This window comes from Vespa crabro, chromosome 4 (assembly GCF_910589235.1).
Source record: "Vespa crabro chromosome 4, iyVesCrab1.2, whole genome shotgun sequence".
Taxonomy (NCBI): Eukaryota; Metazoa; Arthropoda; class Insecta; order Hymenoptera; family Vespidae; genus Vespa; species Vespa crabro.
Window position 1 is genome coordinate 7,966,252 of NC_060958.1, and position 23,489 is coordinate 7,989,740.

The 23,489-nt window shown below is 28.2% G+C and overlaps 4 protein-coding genes and 2 non-coding genes across 8 annotated transcripts in view; 3 read left to right on the forward strand and 3 right to left on the reverse strand.

The window, feature by feature from the left end:
- Positions 1-1,763: 1,763 nt before the first annotated feature.
- LOC124423692 lies at positions 1,764-3,460 on the reverse strand. Its single transcript, XM_046961736.1, has 3 exons — positions 3,294-3,460; positions 2,240-2,613; positions 1,764-2,155 (listed from the first exon to the last, which is right to left on the reverse strand). The coding sequence occupies exons 1-3, from the start codon at positions 3,458-3,460 to the stop codon at positions 1,764-1,766; spliced, it is 933 nt and encodes a 310-aa protein (XP_046817692.1).
- A 1,786-nt stretch (positions 3,461-5,246) lies between these two features.
- Positions 5,247-5,318, forward strand: Trnap-cgg. Its single transcript has one exon. It is a non-coding gene; the product is annotated as a tRNA-Pro (tRNA).
- Positions 5,319-6,080: 762 nt separating this feature from the next.
- LOC124423514 (aromatic-L-amino-acid decarboxylase-like) lies at positions 6,081-12,687 on the forward strand. 2 transcript variants are annotated; one of them, XM_046961302.1, is made up of 10 exons: positions 6,081-6,168; positions 7,541-7,718; positions 8,477-8,719; positions 9,225-9,458; positions 10,402-10,531; positions 10,703-10,963; positions 11,081-11,198; positions 11,409-11,499; positions 11,579-11,776; positions 12,387-12,687. In XM_046961302.1, exons 3-10 carry the CDS (start codon positions 8,519-8,521, stop codon positions 12,681-12,683), a joined length of 1,530 nt encoding a protein of 509 aa, XP_046817258.1. In that variant the 5' UTR covers positions 6,081-6,168; positions 7,541-7,718; positions 8,477-8,518; the 3' UTR covers positions 12,684-12,687. The 2 variants fall into 2 exon arrangements, with proteins under 2 accessions (XP_046817258.1, XP_046817257.1); XM_046961301.1 differs by lacking the exon at positions 7,541-7,718.
- On the reverse strand, positions 10,030-10,101 carry Trnap-agg. Its single transcript has one exon. It is a non-coding gene; the product is annotated as a tRNA-Pro (tRNA).
- Positions 12,688-13,744: 1,057 nt separating the features above from the next.
- On the forward strand, positions 13,745-20,236 carry LOC124423793 (L-xylulose reductase-like). The gene is made up of 4 exons (XM_046961995.1): positions 13,745-14,077; positions 14,669-15,098; positions 15,867-16,015; positions 16,139-20,236. The coding sequence occupies exons 1-4, from the start codon at positions 14,026-14,028 to the stop codon at positions 16,240-16,242; spliced, it is 735 nt and encodes a 244-aa protein (XP_046817951.1). The 5' UTR covers positions 13,745-14,025; the 3' UTR covers positions 16,243-20,236.
- The window catches only part of LOC124423789 (casein kinase I-like), a 29,737-nt gene continuing 20,200 nt past the window's right edge, over positions 13,953-23,489 (reverse strand). For both annotated transcript variants that reach the window (XM_046961989.1, XM_046961988.1), the window contains one exon: positions 13,953-14,176. In XM_046961989.1, the coding sequence (XP_046817945.1) occupies positions 14,100-14,176 (77 nt within the window). In that variant the 3' untranslated portion in view covers positions 13,953-14,099. The remainder of the gene's footprint in view (positions 14,177-23,489) is intronic.

The window sequence follows — 23,489 nt, forward strand, 5'->3', positions numbered from 1 at the left end:
ACACAGCCCAATATTACGTACACAAGTATAATCTCACTTAGAAGACTTTTTACATTATTTTATTATAAATACAGTTATAAGTTATCTGTAGATAAATCTCCATAACATTCAATAAAATAGAATTTTAATTAATATTATAACTGTGAATATAATGTTCATTAAACAATCAGATATATATGTGAGTAAAATAAAAAAAATTTTTACCAACTTTATCAATTATGCTAACTAATCTACAGAGGAGGGGGGGGGTATATTTCCAATGGGAACATATATACATTATGTACAACTAAACTATACGTTATAAGTCTCTATCAAACTTTTATGTTCTTCTTTTTAAAGTAGCAAATATATCCTATCTTGTATTATGAATACTATTAATCTGTCATGAGTATTTAATACTATTTAAATCTAGTTCTTCGGCGCAGGTCGTCCATGTATTTAGCATCTTTTCGTAGCCAGTACATAGTCTGTTAGTATCCTTTACATCTCTATTTAGTAGTGCTTTCAAGAAAATGTGGTTCTCTTGAATATTTTCAACATGGTTACTATTGATTTGTTTTCTTGCTGAGTGTCTGCGGCGGTGATAGATTAGTGGAACATTATTGTGGTCTTAGATTAGACCATGTTTGTCACAATAAATAACTAGTTCCAGTGGAATGTAGCCTGTATTTTAAAATGCCTGTTTACTCAAAATTGAAATGATCTTATTTTTTATTCTCCTTTTATAATCAGATTCAGTGGTTATATGCGTCCTTAGGCATGATCTCAAGCAAGATCTCTCAAATCTTCTTATTTTTTCGATTATTGTTAGACCTGTTTTCCATAATACAGGAGCTGCGTAAGTTAGAATAGGTCTCAGCAGTAGTCCATAGCATATTATTTTGGCTTTAGTAGCAAGATTTTTATTATAAAATATTCTCGAATTCAGCTTGAAAGCTTTTTTTGCTTTGTCTAATTGAAACAATTAGTGTTTGTTCGGTCTTAGCAGATGATCTAGATGAACTCCCAAATATTTCACGATGCGTTTCTTTGGTATCTCATTTAATTCATTTGATATCTCAGTTAATTTGTTGGTGTGAATATCTATCGCTGTTAATTTTATACTATCTATTTTTTTAACAGCCGATTATTCGATTTGTTTAACAGATCTTTTGAAAAAAATTACTTCGCTTTTGCTGAGAGATTGGTGCCGTCCCACGTGCGAAATGTCTTCCCCTCAATGATGTTAGCAATCAGTAGAGTTAAATCCATGGGAAATTGATAATCGTCTAGTTTATGTATCAGTCCGTTTTTCCATATGGAGTCGAACGCTTTTTCTAAGTCCAATAGTATAGCACCGATTGTGTATTCCTTATATAAATAATTGTTCAGGTCTGAGGTTAATTTGTGTATAGCGTGTGTAGTGCATAAATTAGATTTAAATCCAAATTGATTATTCGAAATGATTTTATAAGTATTAATGTGATCCATGATGTTTTTCTTGATAATTTTTTCGAAAATTTTACTTATATTCATTGTATCAGACTGATAGGTCTTCGTGGTTCTTCTGGATTTTTCCCTTTTTTCAAAATCGGTAGAACTTTTGCTTGTTTCCATCTGTTTTGATAGTATGCGTGGTTTATAACGTTATTTAAAATAATTATATATTTGGTAATTATTGATTATGGTAAATTTTTGATGACTATTGATCAGATTTTGTTAAAACCATAAGAAATTTTATTTTTTAAATTCCTCATAAATTCCGATGTACGAGATGAAATATTTTATTTAATTCTTTGTAGTGAATCATGTGCTGGGAATTGATCAGAGAAAGTCATAAAGGTGGATTTGGTATTCCTCATTCTACGACGAATATCTTGGTACTTTTGAGCAATATCATCTGTTTTATTTTTAATGATGGTGTTTCCATTCGTATATCTTGACGAATTGATTCTCTCTAGGTACATGCCCATGACCTCCAATTTTATCATTGGATCGGTGATATATATTTCATTTTCATAGACTAATTGCGACATTGTTCTACCAATCTCTTGATTGAATTCGTTTTTGTTTAAATTCAATAGGAAATTTTCAATACTCATGTGTTTTTGTGGTCTTAAATATTTGTTGATGATCGGAAAAAATTCGTTTGCTTCTTTGTAGTTTATGTTTTTGGCTATTGATGACCAATATGATGTAACGGATTTTGATGTATTTGTTTATAGTTGTTTATTAATTCCTTTAATTGTTTTTTTAATACGATATATTTCGTGTTTGATATGGTTATATGGGCTTCGGTATCTAATGAACTGTAGTCTTGTTATTAAAGAGGACTTGAGAGGTGTTGAATGTAATTTCTTGATATTGTTGCTAACGTATTTTTGGTAATAGTCATATTTATTTGCTTGATTTTTAGGTATGATTTCCCTAATGGATTTGTTAATTATTTGTTCGAAACTTACAATGCTTTCATCTATTTCTTTTATTGAGAGATTTCTATTTGTGGGCAGCTGGTTCTTATTCTGTATTTTTGAATCAATTTGTTTAGCAAACTTGCGCCAGTTCGCTCTTTTGAAGTTGTAGGTGGCTGTTTTGGGTGGTGCCAGTGATATGCCTTGAAAAGCGTATCTGTATCTATTTTAAAAGTTAATGCGTTGTGGTCACTATCGTATGACTCAATTTTTATTTTATTATTTACTAAATCCAGTATCTCTATTCTGTTGTCAGCAATGCAGTAGTCAAGATAAGAGCTGCTTTTAATGTACGTGTACATTTAAGTTTCTCGCAATGATGTAGTATAGTTCGTTATCATCTAATCTGAAGTCTCTAAATAATTCATCTAGTTCCGTTATAAATGTATTTTTTGTTGATTGTGTTACATATATGTTGAATACTAGTGATTTATTTGCGTTTACCAATATTTTCACAGCTAAGTATTGGCTGCCTGATGTTAACATATTTTATGTTATCGTTTTTTTACTATTGCTGTACCACCTTCTTTGGAAATTATTGCTCTATACAATCTGATCATAATTGTTAAATTTTATTTTATGCTTATTATTTAGTTTAGTTTTTGATATCATTACAATATCATATCTATATTCATTTAAGTATTTTTGGAAATCTAATCTCTTTTTTAACGGGCAAAATGAGTTCACATTTACAGCGGACAATTTCAGTATGTTATTTATTTTTGTATTTGTCCTTATTCTCCCTGCCATTGTGACATGTAGTCGATTCTCATTGCGTTTTGAATAATTTTGTTATTCAATTCTATGAGTTGCTCTTTAATTTTTTTCAAATTATCCTCAAACATAGCTAATATTTGGTTTATGCTATTGTAATTGTTATTGTTGTTAACATTATTTTCATGATGCTGAATTGTATTATAATGACTGTTCTGGTGCATTGCCTGAGATGTGTTATTGACTGGTCTCTGGTTGTTGTGTTCTGTTATACTTTTTTTTTCTTTGGTCATCATTATGTTTACGTATGATATATTTGGGTTGATGAATTTGTTAATTTTATTGAGTTTGTCCGTTACTATTTTATCTTTTTTTTCTTTTTCTTTCTTTTTCAGGTCAGCTATCATTTTCATATATGGGCATCCTAGATACTTTGCTGGATGCCCGTTTTGATCGCAATTTGCGCATTTCAGCATCTCTCTTTCTACTGAATTGATTAAATTGCACTTTCTCGGTTCGTGGGGTTGGGCACATTTTACGCATCTGTACTCCATATTTCAATTAGCGTTGACATGACCTACACTTTGGCAATTTTTGCAGTGGAAAATTTTAGGTCTTTTTAATTTCTCCTATCTTACTCTTTGGTTGAACAGTATGTTATTTTTTAGGAGTTCCTATGGGTTATTCTTACTATCTTATTTGTACTATGCAGTGAAATCTATCTATGTTTTGCTTATCGAAAATTAGTTTACTGACTTTCGTTATGTTTATATCACTTATGTTTAGCGCGTTTAGTGCTGTTGTAACATCGGGAACGTCGAAATCACCTCTTATACTTTTGAAGGTTTTGCATTTTGTATACTTTGGTGTAAATGTGTGGAATTTGTAATTTTTGTCTTTTAGTGTAGCTATGTACTTGTTGTGTATATCGTTATCCCTGGTTATTAGTCCAATCATATCTATATCTAGTTTAGTATTTAATAAGAAAACTACCTCGTTAATATTGCTATTAGTTAATAGTATAATAATATCCTTTAGATTAAATTTTAAAATGTATATAGTCGGCATTCGGATTTTGGAAGTTTTCAGTCTATTGTTTTTCGTTGTAGCGCTATAGTTCTTTTCAGTTTCGCCCTCTTTCGTGAAACTCATATCATCCGATAGCGCCTCAAATCTATTGTCTGGTTCAAAGCTTGGGCCTTGATTACCAACTGAGAATTTCGATGATTCTGTTTTTTTTTTTGGTTTAAGGAAACTCTCGTTCATATCATTTTCTTTGTTCGCGTCTAGTCCTGTTCCTTCATTTCTTACTGTATTTAGGTTTGATTTTATTCACGATTTAGTTTCAAATAGTCTGTCATAATTATTGGTGTTGAATTCTTTATCGAAATTTTTAACATTCCGTTTCAATATTTTGTATATTCCGTCACGCGAAGCATTCTTTTCTAATTTCCTTTTCTAACTTGAAGCCATGACTTTTTCATTTTGTTGGTTAAGTGTTGGGTCGCCGGGTGGGCCCAAATCACGTAAACATTAATATTTTGTTATACTATTTATAAAATAACTTAGTGTCAATATCGGAAAAAAGAGAAAGAAAAAGCACTTGTTTTGCGACAACTAAAACTACTTTTATATTGCACAATCCCCGCAGAGTCTTGTAATATATATACTATTAATCAAAGAAAATCGATTATCACGTCCGTCTTATTCGAATGCTCAACAGCAACTAAATTGCTCGTTGGTTTTTTTGTTGTTTTTAAAAGTAAGTTTATTATTTGTTTATTTGTATGCCCTTTATATGGTACATAAGTATAATCTTAGAAGACTTCTAACATTATTATATTAGGACAATAGCTATAAGTTATCTGTAGATAAATCTCCATAACAATCAGTAACATAGAATTTTAATTAATATTATAACTGTGGATATAAAGTTCATTAAACAGAACTATATGTATGCGAGTAAAATAAAAAATAGTGACTATAAAAACTTTTTTACCTACTCTAGAAATTATTAATTATCGTTAGATAAATCTCTGTAGCAATCAATATATGGAATTTTATAATTATTATTGTAACTCTGGCTCGTTGGTCTAGGGGTATGATTCTCGCTTCGGGTGCGAGAGGTCCCGGGTTCAAATCCCGGACGAGCCCGTTGAATGTTATTTTTTTTTTTTTTTTTTTTTTTTAATTTTTCATTCTATTATAACTTATCAAAGAATCCTGTTTAAATAATTATTATTCGAATTCATACGGTAATATAACGAATGTTTTTTTTTATTCTTTTTATTTATTTATTTTTTTTTCTTAGCATTTTTGGAACGACTATTTTATACAAATCCACACGAAAAATAACGAAATTATGAATTATGATCCTCGAGAAAAAAGAAAATTGGAATAGATTTTTCTTTTTATAAGCCTTATCTCCAACGAAGCAATAATAAGAAATTTTTTGTTGATGGTATTTATATATCTCGATAAAATCGCTTCATGTTATTAAATTTATCTTAAAAAAATTTCCACATTGAGTTAAATAATAAACACTAATTGCTTATCTTCATTCGATATTCGATGTAGATCAAAGAAAAAAAATATGATAAAACAATTTTCTCGAATTACATTGCTTGATCATTATGTATTTAAGATGTTTCCACAAAATGGTGTTTATTGTGAATTATTTAGAATAATAGGAACCATCAAAAATTCCTCGCTGTTAATTTCAATGGTAATGAAGCTTTTATCTACTCAAGGTTATAACGACGTAACGATGAAAAAAAAGTAGACAAAGAAAAAGAAAAAGGAGGAAGTATAGATAGTAGCAATACGTAATTTTACAACTGACCGAATTTAAAAAAAAAGATGGAAAGCCGGAGGTATATAATGAGTAATGACACGTATATAATCGTTACAGTATGTCAAATTCCTTCGGAATGAGAACAATTGTGTTTCACTAATAATTATATTAATTTATTTTTAAAAGGGAAAAATATTTTCTGTGTTAATGGTAAGTTTATAACCAGACCAAATGTTTTTTATCGATTTTTGTCTTTCCCTTTTATCATTTCATTATCCTCCTTCCTTTTTATTGCTAATTTTAAATCACACGGGTTATGTATGAAAGTTCATAATTTATTCGATTTCTAATTTAATGAATATATTTCGAAATCTAAACAAAAATTCAAAAAATTTGGAAACTAAGATTAATACAAATCTCGACATTAGTATAATTCTTGAAGAATTCCTGATAGATAAATATCTATTTTCAAATAATAAAAGAAAAAGGAACGAAAAAATGTAGAATAAAGAATTAGTACGAATGGAATTTGGTTTCAACTATAACGGGTTTTATATACTATTGATTTTTTTAGTTTGAAAGGTGTGATAGTACTCATACTCTCTCTCTCTCTCTCTCTCTCTCTCTCTCTCTCTCTCTCTCTGTGTGTGTGTGTGTGTGTGTGTGTGTGTGTGTGTGTGTGTGTATTATTACAGAGATTAGGAACTTCTACCAATATTTTTCAAAGTATCATACATAAACACAATTTTTTCTTCATATAGATTATCTTATTATAATATATATATATATATATATATATATATATATATATATATATATATATAAAATTATGTACGAATTATCTTGTCTACTTTGTCTAATATCATTCTCTCTTTATATAACAACAAACGAATATCTTCATGGTCAAGCACATTCTTTCCGCTTATTTAAAACCGATTGAAGGACATAATAAAGTACCGTTACAATTATATTCTTGAAATATTTTTTGTTCGTAAAATAGGAAGGTAACGGTCTTGATACTCATGTCACGATGTATTTATTATTTTACTATTTATCAATATTATTAATAATGAACCGTGTATTTTGCCAATTGACAAATGTACATCGTCATGTATACGTAACTAATCGGAACTATTTATTTATAAAGGAAAAAATTAAAAAAAAAAAAAAAAAAAAAACCAAAGAAAAAAAAGAAAAGGGAGAAAGGATATTATGATAAGAATAAAATAAAATGTATTGCCGTAACAATGTTTGTAGATGAAAGTTAAATATGAAATAATTAATAATTGCATCACGATTTTTCAGGAAATTAATAAAGAATAGGAAATGAAATCAGTCGAGGTCAAAGTTATAAATCATACATTATATTTGATAAATTTTACGATGAATACGATAAAGTATATAAATATAAATTTGATTTAACCAATCATCAACCATTAATCTTAATACAATGATCAAAGTATAAAAAAAAAAAAAAATAAAAAAAAAATGAAAACAAAAATTAAAAAAGAAATTAAAAAAAGGATCATTAAGGAAAGATGAAGAGACGTTACATGTTTTCACGAATGTTTTGTTATTACAGATAAATCAATATTTTAAGTAATTTGAGAGAAAGCAAGAGAAAGTTTCTTATGTGTAAGCATTTAACGTGGCAATCTTGAAGAGTCGTCATTTCTTAAAGAATCGTCCTCGGTTCAACACGTGCGCTTCGAAATTCCTCAGCGGAACAAGTGACGCTACAAATCATCATTGACAGAAAGGTACATATATATATATACAGTGTTCCAAGTTTTAACAACCAAACTTTATCAATATATTCTATTTGTTTAAATAAAAAAAGAAATATTATATAAACATAGTTTTATTAAAAAGTTAGGACAAATATAAAAATTATGTAGATAAAAATATAACGGATAATAGTTTGAAATAAAGTTATTACGATACAATTTAATAATAGACGGACGTTATTTATATTTAATTTGTTTATAAACGGCAGTGTTTACTAATCTAAGATCGGCAAAGATTTTTTGTCATTAGAAGGTAATTTATTTATTAATAATTTATTAAATAATTTAATTATTAAACATTAGCATTAGTAATAAGTTGTTGGATTTCATAAATACCATAATAATCTACGTTATTTGTAATTTTGTCGTAACTATAATAAATCTATAAAGAATTTTTCTCTTATTTAAATCAATAGAATATCTATATATATATATATGATCAAAGTTTGGCGGTTAAAACTCGAAACACACACACACACACACACACATATATATATATATTATATCCTTGCTACAATATGTATTTGTGTAGAGACTTTTTACGAAATCGATGTGACGGTTATTAAATTTTTTTGAAGGGAAACAAAAAGAAAAAGAGAAAGAAAAAGAAATTAAAAGCTTTAAAATATTCAAAACGCGATCTCGTAGTCCTTAAATCGATTAATCCTTAATTCATTATCAATTGTCAAGATTTTAAGTGTTACATATCGAATAATCCAAATTTATCCAAGGAAAAGAAAAGAGAAGAAAAACAGGAAAAAAGAAACGCAAGTATGGACATCAAAGATTTTCTTGAATTTGGCAAATCTACCATGGATTTTATCGTAAATTATATGGAAACATTGAGAGATAGATCTGTTTTACCGAACGTTGAACCAGGATATCTCAGTCAAATAATACCAGAGGAAGCACCTAAAAAAGCAGAGACCTGGCAAGAAGTTTTCAAAGATATTGAAAGAGTAATTATGCCTGGGGTAAGATAAATATAATATGCACGTATTTCTCGTTTTTTAACACGTTCACACACTGATACATCGAAATCACATACTTTGCTCATAATGGAAAGAATTTTTATTACTTTAGACATATAATGGCAAAATAATAACAAATATGATTACATAAGAGAACGTTTTAACTAAATAATCACTTTCATTATTATATATTTCGAAGTATTCTATAATTAATGATAATGTTCACAATTCATTAATACCATCAATATTTTTTATTTAACTTTTACGATTATAAACATTTGAAGGACTCCGCTCACCAATGTTTCCATATGACGGTCAACGTGTTAATAAAAAATTGAGAAATATAATTTTCAAACATACGAAAAAACAATAACGTATTCGTGTTGATTAATCGCTCTCTCTCTCTCTCTCTCTCTCTTCTTTGCTTTCCGCTTTTACACGAAAGAAAATGATAAAAAATGATCTCATTTTTTTTTTCTATTTTTTTTTTTTTTTTCTTTTCTTTCAGATAACCCACTGGAATTCACCTAATTTCTACGCTTATTATCCTTCTTCCCAATCATATGCGTCCATCATTGGTGAGCTCTTATGCGCCGGAATTGGTGGTGTTGGATTTTCTTGGATATGTTCGCCCGCCTTTACCGAATTAGAAGTTATAACATTGAATTGGGTTGGCAAAATGTTAAATCTACCATCCGAATTCTTAAATTGCGGCAGTGGATCTGGAGGAGGTGTTATACAGGTAAAAAAAAAAAAAAAAAAAAAAGAAAAAAGCAAAAAAGAAATATGCCGTGATACTTTTCGTCGGGCTAATGTAATTTCAAATGGGTATCGTTATAAGAAATATCGTTATCTCATAAAATATAATCAAAATAAATATTAGTCACATTAATATTAATTAACCAAATTGATTAATTGATTTAATCTTAAAATTCCATTAGTAGTTAGGTCAACATATATACATATAGTAAAAAGACATTTCGTTGACTTTCTCCGTTTAAAGAAAAAGAATCAAGGTAATTCCTCATAGGATGATCGTCGTGTTTTCTTTCTTCTAAATACGAATAATAATAATAATAAAAAGAACGTTATCGATAGTAACAAAGAAGCATTTATATAAATAAAAAAAATAAATACAAGTGTAACGTAATTTCGTATTGTAACTTCGATTTACTCGAAATATATTGAATTAATTAATTAAACGATATTATTTACTCGTATAAAAATAATAGAAAAAGAAAAAGTTAATATAATTGAAAATATTGATTTAAGAGAGATCGGATAAAAAGATAAGAAAAGAAAAAAAAAATCTCGGGCTCGTCCGGGATTTGAACCCGGGACCTCTCGCACCCTAAGCGAGAATCATACCCCTAGACCAACGAGCCAGAGTTACAATAATAATTATAAAATTCTATATATTGATTACTATAGAAATTTATCTAATTATAACCAATAGTTATATTTTTATTAAAATAATGTAAAAAATCTTCTAAGATTATACATATCTACCTAATATAGGGCTGTGTCAAATAAACTTACTTTTAAGAACAAAAAACAAAAAATCAACGAACCGTTCTGCCAATTTGTTCATTATTAATGATCAGCTTTAATTTATAAATAAAACCAATCGATTAATATTTATCAATGACTTCAATATAAATTATGTTTTCAATTATTATACATAGGGTTCCGCAAGCGAAACTACAATGATCTGTTTAATAGTGGCCAAAGATAAAAAAATCCGATGTATAAAAAATATTCATCCAGATTGGAACGAAAACATAATTAGAGGAAAATTGGTAGCTTATAGTTCAGGTAAACGTTATTGTTTTAGTTTTCATTCAATTTTATTATAACAATTATATCAGTTATAAAAATTGATACAATTTACATTGTTACCCGTTTCAATTACGTCGTTCCAATAATCAAATTTATAATAAATAAAACGAAATATATTTTTTTACTTCGAACTTTCTTATTATTCAGAACAAGCGAACTCGTCCATTGAAAAGGCAGGACTTTTAACTAATGTACAAATGAGACTGTTACCTACAGACGAAAATTGCAGTCTCCGTGGGGAAACATTATTACGAGCAATTAAAAAAGATTTAGAGGACGGTCTTATACCCTGTTACGTTTGCGCGACATTAGGTACTACCGGTACTTGCGCTTTTGATAATTTAGAAGAAATAGGACCAATTTGTAATCAATATGATATATGGCTTCATGTCGATGCCGCGTATGCCGGTTAGTATATCATTAATAATTATTTTCATTGTTTAAGTGCACTTGTTATTTGATTTATTAATTAATTAACATATATGTTTCACGATGCTTAACGATTAAGTTATTGCGTTTATTTAGGTGCAGCTTTTATTTGTCCCGAATATCGACACTTAATGGCCGGTATTCAATACGCTGATTCTTTTAACGTCAATTGTCACAAATGGATGCTCATTAACTTTGATTGTTCAGCAATGTGGTATGTATATTGGAATTAACGAGAAAATTATATCTCGCGTCTTGATTTTTACTATTGCAAAAAAAAAACAAAAATATTAACGAAAAAATAATTTAAAAAAAAAAAAAAAAATAAGCAAAACGAAAAAGAAAAAAAAATAAAGAATATGACAAAAAAAAAAAAGAAAAGAAAAAGAACAAACTGTAAATAATAAAATAACGTATTTTAAAGGGTAAAGAATTCCAAATATCTTATTGAGTCGCTTAGCGTCGATAGAATTTATTTGGCATACGATAAAGAGGGTCTCGCTCCTGATTATAGAGTACGTTTCTTTTTGAGATATTATCTTAACTGCTTTTATAAATTTTTAACGATCTAATTTAATTATTTCTCTTTCATAGAATTGGCAAATATCATTAGGACGTCGTTTTCGTTCTTTAAAGCTTTGGTTTGTTTTACGTCTTCACGGTATAGAAGGAATGCAACGACACATAAGGCATACTATATCGTTGGCACAGAAATTCGCTAAATACATTGAATCCGATGAAAGATTTGAACTTGTTACAAGTTCTATGGCATTAATTTGTTTCAGATTGAAGGTATGAAATATTTAACACGTTTCTTATTTCTTTTTTTGTTTTTTGTTTTTCTTTTTTTTCTTATTTTTTTTTTCATCTAATTAGCAAGATTTTATAAATAATTCACAAGAGTTTTTTTTAGATATTTAATAATAACAATGCATAATATTATATACATAAGTGTTTATAAGTATATTTATATGTAATTATAATTATAAGTAATTTATATATATATATATATATAGTATTACAATTACTTTTTATGATATTCTTTGATATAATTTAAACAAAGTTGTGGTATTTTAGGATAGATGTTCAGGCCAATGTGTTTCAATTTTGTTTTCTTTTCTTTTTCTTTACATCTCTTCTAACTTTCTCTCGATCAAAATTTATTTAGTTATCTCAACAAATAATATAATATAACAAAAGAAAAACACGCATTCGTAATATAAAAAAAGAAAAACAAAAAAAAATTGTGCGTTGTACAATCGGTGCATTTATCAGCAGCTATTATTTTGCTGACATATTAATCCTGTAGTTTTTTAAATCTTGTAATTAAAAATTTTTCGCATATTTGTGTATTAAACCTTTAACGTTTCGTTTGATTATTTTCTTTTTTTCTTTATTTCAGGGAGACAACAATTGGACAAAAGAACTTCTTACTCGTTTAACCGAGCGGAAACGTATTTACGTTATTATGGCAACGTTATGTGAAAAATACATCATACGGTTTTGTGTATCCAGTCGATTATGTCAAGAACAGGACATTGAATTCGCCTGGAATGAAATCAATGAACAAGCTACGGAAATTCTTCAAACGAAGCTTCGTCCTTTAGAGGAAATTTTAATTCAACCATCCGTGAAATCGTACGATCATATAGCGCTCAGGATAGACAATTTAAATCATAAGTCCAAGGACGTCTCATAGAAAATCACATAATTTCTTTTTTTTTCTTTCTCTCTCTCTCTCTCTCTCTTTCTGTTTTTGTCCGTCCGTTTGTTTCTCTTTCTCTCCATTAATTATATTTAATATATATATATATATAAAATGAGTATTCTATAGGCTTCGGCATATTTTCTTTAAATGATAAAAAGAACACACACGTATAAGTTTATTGATTAAAATTATTAATAGATTAATATGATAACATAATAATGATGATAATAATAATAATATTTAATAATGAACATCAATTTTTTAATGGTATTATATTTAATATTAATAGATTATATTTAAATTCAAAATTAATTGTTTAAAAGTGTATAAACAAACTTTCTCACTTTAAACAAAAATTTATTATGATTCATTAAATTATTGCTGCATCATTTCTATCGTATTTTTTTTTTTTTTTTTACTTTCTCTGATAACATTCAAATCGACATAATTAAAAAGAAATAACTTACTTAATTATCACCGATATTGACTAATATTATTTTATAACAAGTCACTGATTAATGAATTATCAACTACGGACGCAAAGGAAAAAAAACATTGTTATTTATTTAACAAGAAAAATTTTAATATAAACTGACCTACGTGATACGATATACTAACTTATGTGTAGTGACCTAATATATAATTGCCATATTTAATGCACGAATAAATTAAGTGATGTGCACATGAACTATTGTAATTATTTATTTCATATCCTTCAAGTACTTATAATTATATTATTGAAAGCTATAATCCGTCCTCTAGTATCTGCCTTACCGACCAAGTAGAAATATTTCACGCGTATGCTATACCGACCGAGTGTAAATCATTAAAGATAATAATACAAAGTTCTACCGCCAGATAGCGTTAGTCATTTCGACGATTTATCATACAATCTGTATAAATATGTTTAAATAATGTTCTGTTCTTCTTTTATTAAATATTCGACATTATAAAAATGATGTCCAAAAATGAATCTAATAAGAGAATTAGAATATATATATATATATATACTTAATTTTAATATTTTTCTACACTAAGTTTGCAATATTGTTAATAAGCTACTCGATTTATTGATCGATTAATCGAAATTGAACTTGCTACAGTCCGTTAATGCCAATGCGCATGATCTGTATACATATATATAATATATATCTGTACATATATATATATATATAATATATATGTAACTATAAAGCAACTTCAGAACGAAAGATCTCGTTCTTTTAGTTAAGTCAGTCATAAAACTGATACGTACATACATCGAGCGAAATCACTATCATATATATTTCTTGATTAAACAGTACGCCATATTAGCTCCGTTAAAACGATCACAATGGATATTAATTTCCAAGGCAAGCGTATTCTCGTCACGGGTGCTGGACAAGGTATAGTTCTCTTTTTTTTCTTTTAATTCTCATTTTTGTTCACACTCGAAGATGTCGCATTAGACGCCTTTGTTTTTCTTCTCTTAACTCTTCTAATACCTATGGATCAAACAAATCGATTCTTAATCGATTTATAGACAAACAATGATTAAAGTACAATATGCAAGTGATTATGAAAGTGGTATAAATAAAATTTATTTTCATTTTATCCTATAATTGTTTCTTTTTCAACATTTTATAATTAATTATATTGATATAAGACAAAAAACATATATACGAATAAATTTCAATATATTTTTTAAATGCCTTGACCACTATCATAATTAATGTTCACGTATTTACATTTTTTAAACATTATGATATATATGTATATATATCATTGTCTAAATGATACAGTATTTCGCATGGTCAACATGTGTATTACCTACGTGAAACATTTTTATATTTACTTTAACCTTTAATGTATTTAAATATAAAATAAAACAGATTAATAATGAATGAAATAAAAAAAAAAAAAAAAAAAAAAAAAAAAAAAAAAAAAAAAAAACCAGAAAAAGAGGACTTTAATTAGTTAATAAATTTTTGTCATAGGAATTGGTAAAGATATAGCACTTCGTCTATCCAAACATAAAGGGAAAGTAATAGCTCTTAGTAAAACGAGCGAACATTTGAATAAATTAATTGCCGAGGATCCAGAGATCATACCAGTATGCGTTGATCTTAGAAATTGGAAAGCAACGAGACAAGCTATTGAAAATGTTTTACCGATTGATCTATTGGTGAACAATGCTGGTATAGTTCATCTTTCTCCTTTCTTGGATGCAACACCGGAAGATTTTGATTTAATATTTGATGTCAATGTTAAAGCGATTATGAACGTATCTCAAGTGGTCGCTAAAAACATGATTGAAAGAAATGTTGCTGGCAGTATTGTTAACATGTCCTCTCAAGCTAGTCAAGCTGCCTTGAAGGATCATACTATTTATTGTTCTTCCAAAGGAGCCGTCGATATGTTGACTAAGTGAGAGCAATTTATTTGTTTTTCTTTTTTATATATATATATATATATATATATATATATATATGTATATGTATGTATATGTATGTGTATGCATGTATGTATGTATGTATTTATTTATATTATTCAATTTTTCTTTAATTTTTCGTCGTGTGGATTACATGCATACGACGTATAATCGACATAAATAATATATCTATGCGTAAATATTTTTAATATAATTTTGTTTTCTCTTTTATGATAAAGCTCAAGATTAGATACATTCTCAATGGCGGATTTACGAATAGACGTTAGAGGCGGTCGCCTTGGGTCATCATATGACACAGAGAGAGAGATAATATAAATTTATATATTATCTTTGTATATTAAATTTAATTTATAATATCTGTCTGATGACCGGTATATAATATTTATTAATATATTTACACGATCGTATATAATCGAATTTGGACAATGTATTTTTCGTTTCAGCATTTATATGAATAATAGAAGCGAGAAAAAAAAAAAAAAATATATATATATATATATATATCGCTTCGAGTTCATTGAAATGATAAATCCGCCAATGGTATATAAACTTTTAACCCTAAATGATATTATTACATACATTATTTTTTTTTCGACATTTTCATCGAAGAATTATTTTAAAATCGAGATTAGATGAAATAGGATAATCCGTTTCATCGACTTCTTTTTTTTTGTTTGTTTTTTTGTTCTCATTTTCCTTTTATTTCCTTTTATTTTCATTTATTTTTTTATTTTTTTCGTTAGAATGATGGCTCTCGAACTTGGCCCACATCAAATTCGTGTAAACGCTGTAAATCCTACGGTCGTCCTCACGGAAATGGGAAAATTAGGATGGAGCGACAAAGACAAAGCTTCAAATATGATCAGCAAAATTCCATTGGGTCGATTCGCAGGTTTGTTTTTCAATATGATTTTAATTCATTGAATAATAAATTCTCCTTCCTTCACAAGTGTCATACTTGTGTGAATATTTATTTTCTTTTCTTTTCTTTTTTTTTTTCTTTTTTTTTTTTTAGAGATCGACGAAGTCACAGATGCTGTGGTATATTTATTAAGTGAGCGCAGTTCAATGATAAACGGAATAATCTTACCCGTAGACGGTGGATTTTTAGCAACATAAATTGCTCAATTTAAATTATGGAACATTATAAAACACTACGCATTTTATTCTTTTCTTTCCTGTTTCTTTTTTTGTTCCCCCCCACTAATTCGAAGCTCCACATAATATGCAAAATAAAACTTCAATATCGCTACGTCAAACATTCATATGTACATATATATTATACGATAAAAATTATCTATGGCCGTCAGAGAAAAATTATATCTTTACGAAAAAAGGAAAAAAAGATAGTATAAATAAATAAAAAATAAAAGATAAATAGATTTTACTCTTTTCTTTTTTCTTTTCCCCACTAATTCGAAGCTTCATGTAATATGCAAAATAAAACTTCAATTTCGCTAGGTCACACATTTATATGTACATATATATTATACGATAAAAATTATCTATGGCCGTCAGAGAAAGATTATGTATTTATAAAAACAAAGAAATAAAAAAAGAAAAAAAAAAAAGATAAATAAATAAATAAATAAAAAATAAAAGATAAATAAATATTTATTAACACTATGCCGTCCAATGACACCACTGTGTTGTGCGCAGAATAGCGGTCAACGGCCGGCGACACCACAGTATTGTGTGCATAGTATCGCTCAGTAGCCGGCGACAGCACTTTAGTATCTTTTACATTCTGTTGATGTTTTGTTTAGGTAACAATAAGTTACATACGTCAACCAGCTTTTTGTTCTTACGAATATTTGTACGATAAGCCCAATAATCCGAATTAGCGTTGTCGGCGCCAAGCGAATAAATTTTTACGAGATCTGCGGACGGCAAAGTGTTAATTATATAAACGAAAAAAAAAAAAAAAAAAAAAGAAAAGAAAAACAATAACTTTCACTTAATTTTTCATTATCGTCTTCGCTAATTATTATGAGATAGGAAGATGAGGAAAGTCATACACACAACAAGAATCGTTGAACTTTTTCTTTCGATCGTCTGTTATATTTTAAAAAATGTGTTTACTCTTGTATTATTTCTTTTGGTTTTTTTTTGTCTTCTTTTTCTTTCTCTTAAATCTTTTCTTCTTTCTTTATTTTTTTTTTTTCTTCTTTTTTAATCGTCAACTGAAACTTAGCAAGCAGGCGGCAAGAAAATTCTTAGACGATCAGTCCCTCTTTTCGAAAATACACGTAAACATTTTCGGAAAATAATTTACCGGCACAAATTTCTCTCTCTCTCTCTCTCTCTCTCTCTTTTCTTCTTCTTCTTATTATTATTAATAGTATTATTATTTCTTTTTTCTTTTTTTGTTTTTTTTCCCCTTTTAAAGTTTTCCTGCCGCAGCTGCTTCCATTCTAAAACAAACGGTTTCATTCGACTCCTAATTGTTATTTTACTTTGCTCTTATAATGAAACATAAAACGGTGGGACAAGATAGAAATCGGGTTTAGATAGGCCGAATGAAAGAAAAAAACATTTTAGAAATCATATGTTACGTATGACCTATCTAACAAACTAATTAACTATTTTAATGAGTTAGATTTGATGATGGTCGGATTAGAAAGGGCAAGGACACAATGCAACAAAATTATCAATCGATATTAAATTCTTATTTAAAACGCGATGCGATATCTAATATGCGTAATCATAAATGTTCGTTGGATTTTGATATTTGATTCTTCGGTTTTACTTCTTTCTTATTTTTCTCTCTTTGTGTTTTTTTTTTTTTCCTTTCACTTCTTTTCATTTTGTTTTTCTTTTTGTATCTTCACAAAAAAACTTCACGAAGCGTCACGAACGGAGTACACAAAAGCGTTACACAACAATTTACGTGGATTCGGTGATATTTTATCGAAGTAAACGAATCTTTTCATTCTTTCGATGACGTTTTTTTAACCGATATAAATAATCGAGTATAAACGATACGAAAAAATGAAGAAACTTTGTAAAATGATTATATATCATTTAATAGCACACGCCGGTACTTACTACTACCCACGAACTTTTTGATCATTGTCGTGTAAGCGGTTCGATCGCTCTCCCTCTCCTTATATTAGTAATACATAATATTTTTTTACATTCGTTTTACGCTCGAATGAAAAACAACAACAACAACAACAACAAAAAAGGAAACAAAAACGAAAGAAAAAAAAAATAAAGAAGAAGAAGAAGAAGAAAAAGAAGAAAAAGAGGTCGAAAAATAAATTCAAAAGAAAAGCTCTCAGAGATCATTCTCTTTACTCCCTACTGAAACTGATACAAACGCTTTGATTTTATTCGAAAGTAATAATAATAATCCTTGGATATTATCGTTCTGAATGAACGAATTAAATTAATGATAAACGATGTGTAAACTTATTATAATTATAAAATTTCATATCGAATTTTAATGGATTATGAAAAATCAGGACAATGGTAGAACTTTTGTGATGAAACACCAACAAGATTGATCCAAGAAAATATTCTTATATCTTTTCGGATTACAGGCATGCGCGCACAAATACATACATACATACATACATAGATACATACATACATACATCCTTAGTATCCACTGTCCTGCTAACAAGGAAAATAAATGATATTCTTGAAAACAAAATAAAAAAAAAAAAAAAAAAAAAAATGGATTAATTTTAAAACACAATGATAATCTCCTTAGATTATCTCTTATTACCATTCTAAGAATCATTTCTATTCGTACCTTAGGTATTAGAAGAATCATCATTCTAGTCAACTGATTACTATAGAGGTAAAATGTTTTTCATTATAAAAAAAAAATAAGACACTGGAAATAGCTAATCGAATAACGTATGTACTAACGGAGGACTTTCTCGATATAAAATGGCTGATAGCAAAAATTAAAACGATATATATATATATATACATGTATTATGTAATAATATCATGTAAAACTAAACATTTCTATGAAAAAGATTGCCACAAAAAATTATCACAAAACATATAGTTGTTTTGTTGATAACGAAGAATTCTGAAGAGCACAGTTTTACGTTATTATTGGTGGGGGGGAGGGGGCGGAGGAAGAAGAAGACAATTAAATAACTAACCATCAAATATACACCATCTTTTGAAATTAACTAGATATTTACTGGAAGTAATTAAACGATTCTTTTGCTATAGATATTACAAGAGATTAATACTCTGGATATACATATATACATATATGTACTTGAAATTATTAAATGAACTGACTTTCAAAAAATAATCTCTGGACGGAATAATCTTCCATCTTTTTGACATATAGCAGATTATTATTATTATTATTATTATTATTATTATTTTTTTTTTTTTTTTTTTTTTTTTTATTAAGTACGTTCGCCTAACAACGTTTCTATTTTTTCTATCAATATTCTCGTTCTGCACAATAAGTAGAACGAAGAATATGCTTTCCCTTTCAAGAAAGTAATCTGATTATTAAATAAAAGAATTATCATTTTCTATTAGCTAATCAATTATGACGGAAATAAATGTATTCTATAGAAGATATTACCAAGAGAAGAGATCTTTGTTACAAATGAAAGATTACGACAATTAATAATCCAAAAGATTGAATATGCGTTAACTTTGGAAGTGTGCGTTTGTATCAAGTTAAAAAAAAAAAAAAAAAAAAATATCATAGGTATCATTTCGGTGTATATAAACGACAATATGGAACGACAATCAATCTATAAGAATAATTGGAAAATGAATGAGAATGTATCATCGATAATACGAAGAGCTACGTTAAGACAAAAATTATATGTTATTTTTACAGCGTGCCGAATGTGAGTGAGCACAAAGTCGCATATTTTTTTCTTTTTTTGCGATTGTTACAAAGACATTAAGGAATAACATTTTCTCATTTTCAAAAACATCGTTGGGGCGAGGGAAGGGGGGCAAAGTGGAGGGGGGGGGTCAGGAAGAGGAGGTGTGAAAGAAAGAAAAAAAGAAAAAAACAGGATAAAATTGTACTCCTATACTCTGTCAACTTCGACTCGAAAACATTTCATTCGAAATGTTGCGTGAAAAGAAAATAAAATCAAAAAAAAAAAAAAAAGAAAAATTCAAAAGAAATCGATTGGATAAGAAAGTGAAGTGTTAAATACACTGAAGCTTAATAACACGATCTCACAAAGATCATCACTTTCGAATGATTACACGGTATTTACGTCGATACACAATTGCGAAGAAAAGAAGATTAAGAAGAATAAGAAGAAGAAGAAGAAAAATAAAAATAAAAGAAGAAGAAGAAGAAGAAGACGAAAACGAAAGAGAGAGAGAGAAAAAAAGAAAGAAAATAAAATAAAAAAAAAAAAATGAATGCAACAATAACGAAATAACAATGTTCTCATTAGCGCCTTGTACTACGATAAGCGCTGGTAACCCGAAGTTTACTTCTCGAGCGTAAACGAACTACATATGTACAAGCGAAGAAATGAGATGAGAGAATTGAAGACGTACCCGTCGTTTCGATCCGGCGATAATGTCTTCAAAATACTTCCAACCATTTACATTCTTTTTTCTTTTTTTTTTTTTCTTTTTTTTTTTTCTTTTTTTTTCATATAGTACACAAAGACAGTTTACACACAACTTTTTAGAACTTCTTCTTTTCCCACATTCTATCGTTTCGCATCAGGACACATTTAAAACTCTCGCGTTATTCTCACTTATTTACTTACTTACTTACTTACTTACTTACTTACTTACTTACTTACTTACTTACTTATATGTATGTAATTTTTCTCCCGTTTTTTGTTTCTTTTTGTTTGTTTGTTGTTTCTCACTCGCACGAACCATCTTATTTATATTCTCATATCGCACACGCATACAATTACAATTTGTATAGTAACCACCGTATCGTTATCGTACGAAATCGTTTCTATGTACATGTACATACGTAAACCGTTCGTTTTTCTTTTTTTCTTTTCTTCTTCTATTTCCTTTTCATCCATTAATCTTCTTCTTCTTTTATCTTTTTTTTTTTCCCCCCACCTCTCGATAGACGGACACACTTTTACTTTACAATTGGTACATTCCAAGATTCATTTTAAATTTCATTCATAGTTCGGATGAGAAATCTTGGAATGTACTCCAATTTGAATTTCATTGACGTCGTATGGCCTCGACGAAGAAGTTGATTAATACGAGGAATGTACCGTCTCGCTTTTATTCGATTTAGATCGATTTTATATATCGTCCTCTATCCTTTTTGCGCATCGTTCTTAATTTCAATATAACTCTTTATTTACTTTATCATGCGACAATTATTTATCGATCCTTCGAATATCATAATCCCGTAAGATTTTTCTTTGATTTCGATCTTATCGGTAAAATTCTTTTTTCTTTTTCTGTTTTCTTTTTTTGTTTTTTTTTTTGTTGTTTTTTTTTTCTTTTTGCAATGCATAAGTAATATTAATGTGCAAAAAGGATAGTTCATATTTGTATATGTATATACGGAACGAATTGTCGATGGTTAACGAAATAAAAATCCTGCCGGTTTAAGGTACATTTTCATTTTCATTTTCATTTTTTTTTTCTTTTTCTTTTACATTTACGTACTTTTGTTATAACCAACATGGGGATCTATTCCGGGATATTCCGTTTATAATCGATCATTCGTTTCGTATCTACGAAGCGATTCATTCAATAGATCTCAAAAGTTCTCTAGACCGACCAAACAAGCACGTCTATGTTATTGCATGAGAATATTAATATGCAACGTTAATGCGAGCAAAATATCGTGTGCGTTACGTTAATTTAGCCGATAATTATGAAAGTGATTTACGTAGATATCATTTGAGATATTAAAAGACGTATATATATATATATTTTCTTATCAAACTTCTTTTACAACTTACGCAAAAGAGAATTATAGTTTCTTCAAGAACAAAAAAAAATATATATATATATATTTTTTTCCTTTTCATTATTGAAGAGAGAGAAAAAAAGATAATAATTTGTAAATAATACAAATTCACAAACGTCAAAAGGATTAATATATGACTTAGATATCACTTTCATAATCATCGTACGTTCAAATTCGCATAAGTTATCATGATCATTTTAATTTCTTATTCTTTTCGTTCGAAGGATTCCATGTAATCGATATTCTGTTATATAACTCAAAAGAATATTGAAATATTTTATCACTTTTTACTTTTGTTCTTTTTGTATTGCCGTCGGTCAGCCTGAGAAGAACCTTTACAAGTATCGCTCTATCTCTCTCTCTATCTCTCTTTTTATCTTTCTTCCTTTCTTTCTTTCTCATGACGTCGATGATATTAATGACTAGCCATAAAGACAAAATGACGGATTCGGGCAATGAGATAAAACTTATCAAATAAGAAGAAAAGGAGAAAACTTTTAACTTGCGTTGGCAGTGATTTTTTCTTTCCCGTCGCAAGAAAAGTTTCTTTGATTAAATTACTTATTACAAAATAATATACATTCTAATATATTGAATTATATAAGAGTTAATAAAAAGATTCGAAAAAGTCAACACACAACTAATGATAAATTATAAGAGATATATAATTTAGATATTAAGATTTATAAGTGAATCGCGATATGTATCAAGATAAATTTTATTGTGTAAATATATTAACTTTTTAAATTTACAGACGATAAATCAGGGAAGAAACGAATACAATTGGAAGGTATTGAACTGATGATGATGTGTAAGAATGAATATCGTCAAAGAACATTTTAATGAAATACCAAAGTACTGTAATTTCCGATATTCAATGTGATTCTAATATGACTGTAAAGCCACCTAACTCAATACTTTTTACCGAATTAAAAAAAAAAAAAAAAAAAAAAAAAGTTATTAAATTATAAAGATTGATAATAATTAATGAAATCCTGCCAGAATCCGTCGGTTCGTTCTCGGCGTACCGATGAAATCCATTTTCATTCAGTTTACAGTAGATTGTGTTTCGAACGATTCGACTATACGGTTAGACAACATATTAGCGGTAATTAACTGTAGTAGCAGCAGTAGCAAGTAGTAGTGGTAGTAATAGTCGTAGTAATAGTAAATAGTACGGTAATAGTAATAATAGTAGTAATAATAGTACCTATGAAAAAAATACATAGAAAAACACGTGTCGATACTATATATATATATATATATGTATATGTATATATATATATACATACGTACATACATACATACATATATATATAAAATTTTTTTTATATCACGTTTTTTTTTGTTTTCTTCTTCCTTTTTTTTTCATTTCTACCTGACGTCTCGATGATACAAGTTATGTTGTAATTGATTCGAGACGCGTAGTACGGATGTGGGAAGG

What these genes read in the sequence shown, in the direction of transcription:
- LOC124423692 (XM_046961736.1), bottom strand. Translation starts at nt 3,460, where the DNA reads ATGATGACCAAAGAAAAAAAAAGTATAACAGAACACAACAACCAGAGA. An exon ending in ATAAACCAAATATTAGCTAT is followed by an intron (nt 2,614 to 3,293) that starts GTTTGAGGATAA and finishes CTTTTAAAATAG; the next exon opens with ATACAGATACGCTTTTCAAG. An exon ending in TATCAAACACGAAATATATC is followed by an intron (nt 2,156 to 2,239) that starts GTATTAAAAAAA and finishes GGTCATCAATAG; the next exon opens with CCAAAAACATAAACTACAAA.
- LOC124423514 (XM_046961301.1), top strand. An exon ending in CTGGAGGAGGTGTTATACAG is followed by an intron (nt 9,459 to 10,401) that starts GTAAAAAAAAAA and finishes TATTATACATAG; the next exon opens with GGTTCCGCAAGCGAAACTAC. An exon ending in GTCTCGCTCCTGATTATAGA is followed by an intron (nt 11,500 to 11,578) that starts GTACGTTTCTTT and finishes TCTCTTTCATAG; the next exon opens with AATTGGCAAATATCATTAGG.
- LOC124423793 (XM_046961995.1), top strand. Translation starts at nt 14,026, where the DNA reads ATGGATATTAATTTCCAAGGCAAGCGTATTCTCGTCACGGGTGCTGGA. An exon ending in GCCGTCGATATGTTGACTAA is followed by an intron (nt 15,099 to 15,866) that starts GTGAGAGCAATT and finishes TTTTTTCGTTAG; the next exon opens with AATGATGGCTCTCGAACTTG. An exon ending in TCCATTGGGTCGATTCGCAG is followed by an intron (nt 16,016 to 16,138) that starts GTTTGTTTTTCA and finishes TTTTTTTTTTAG; the next exon opens with AGATCGACGAAGTCACAGAT.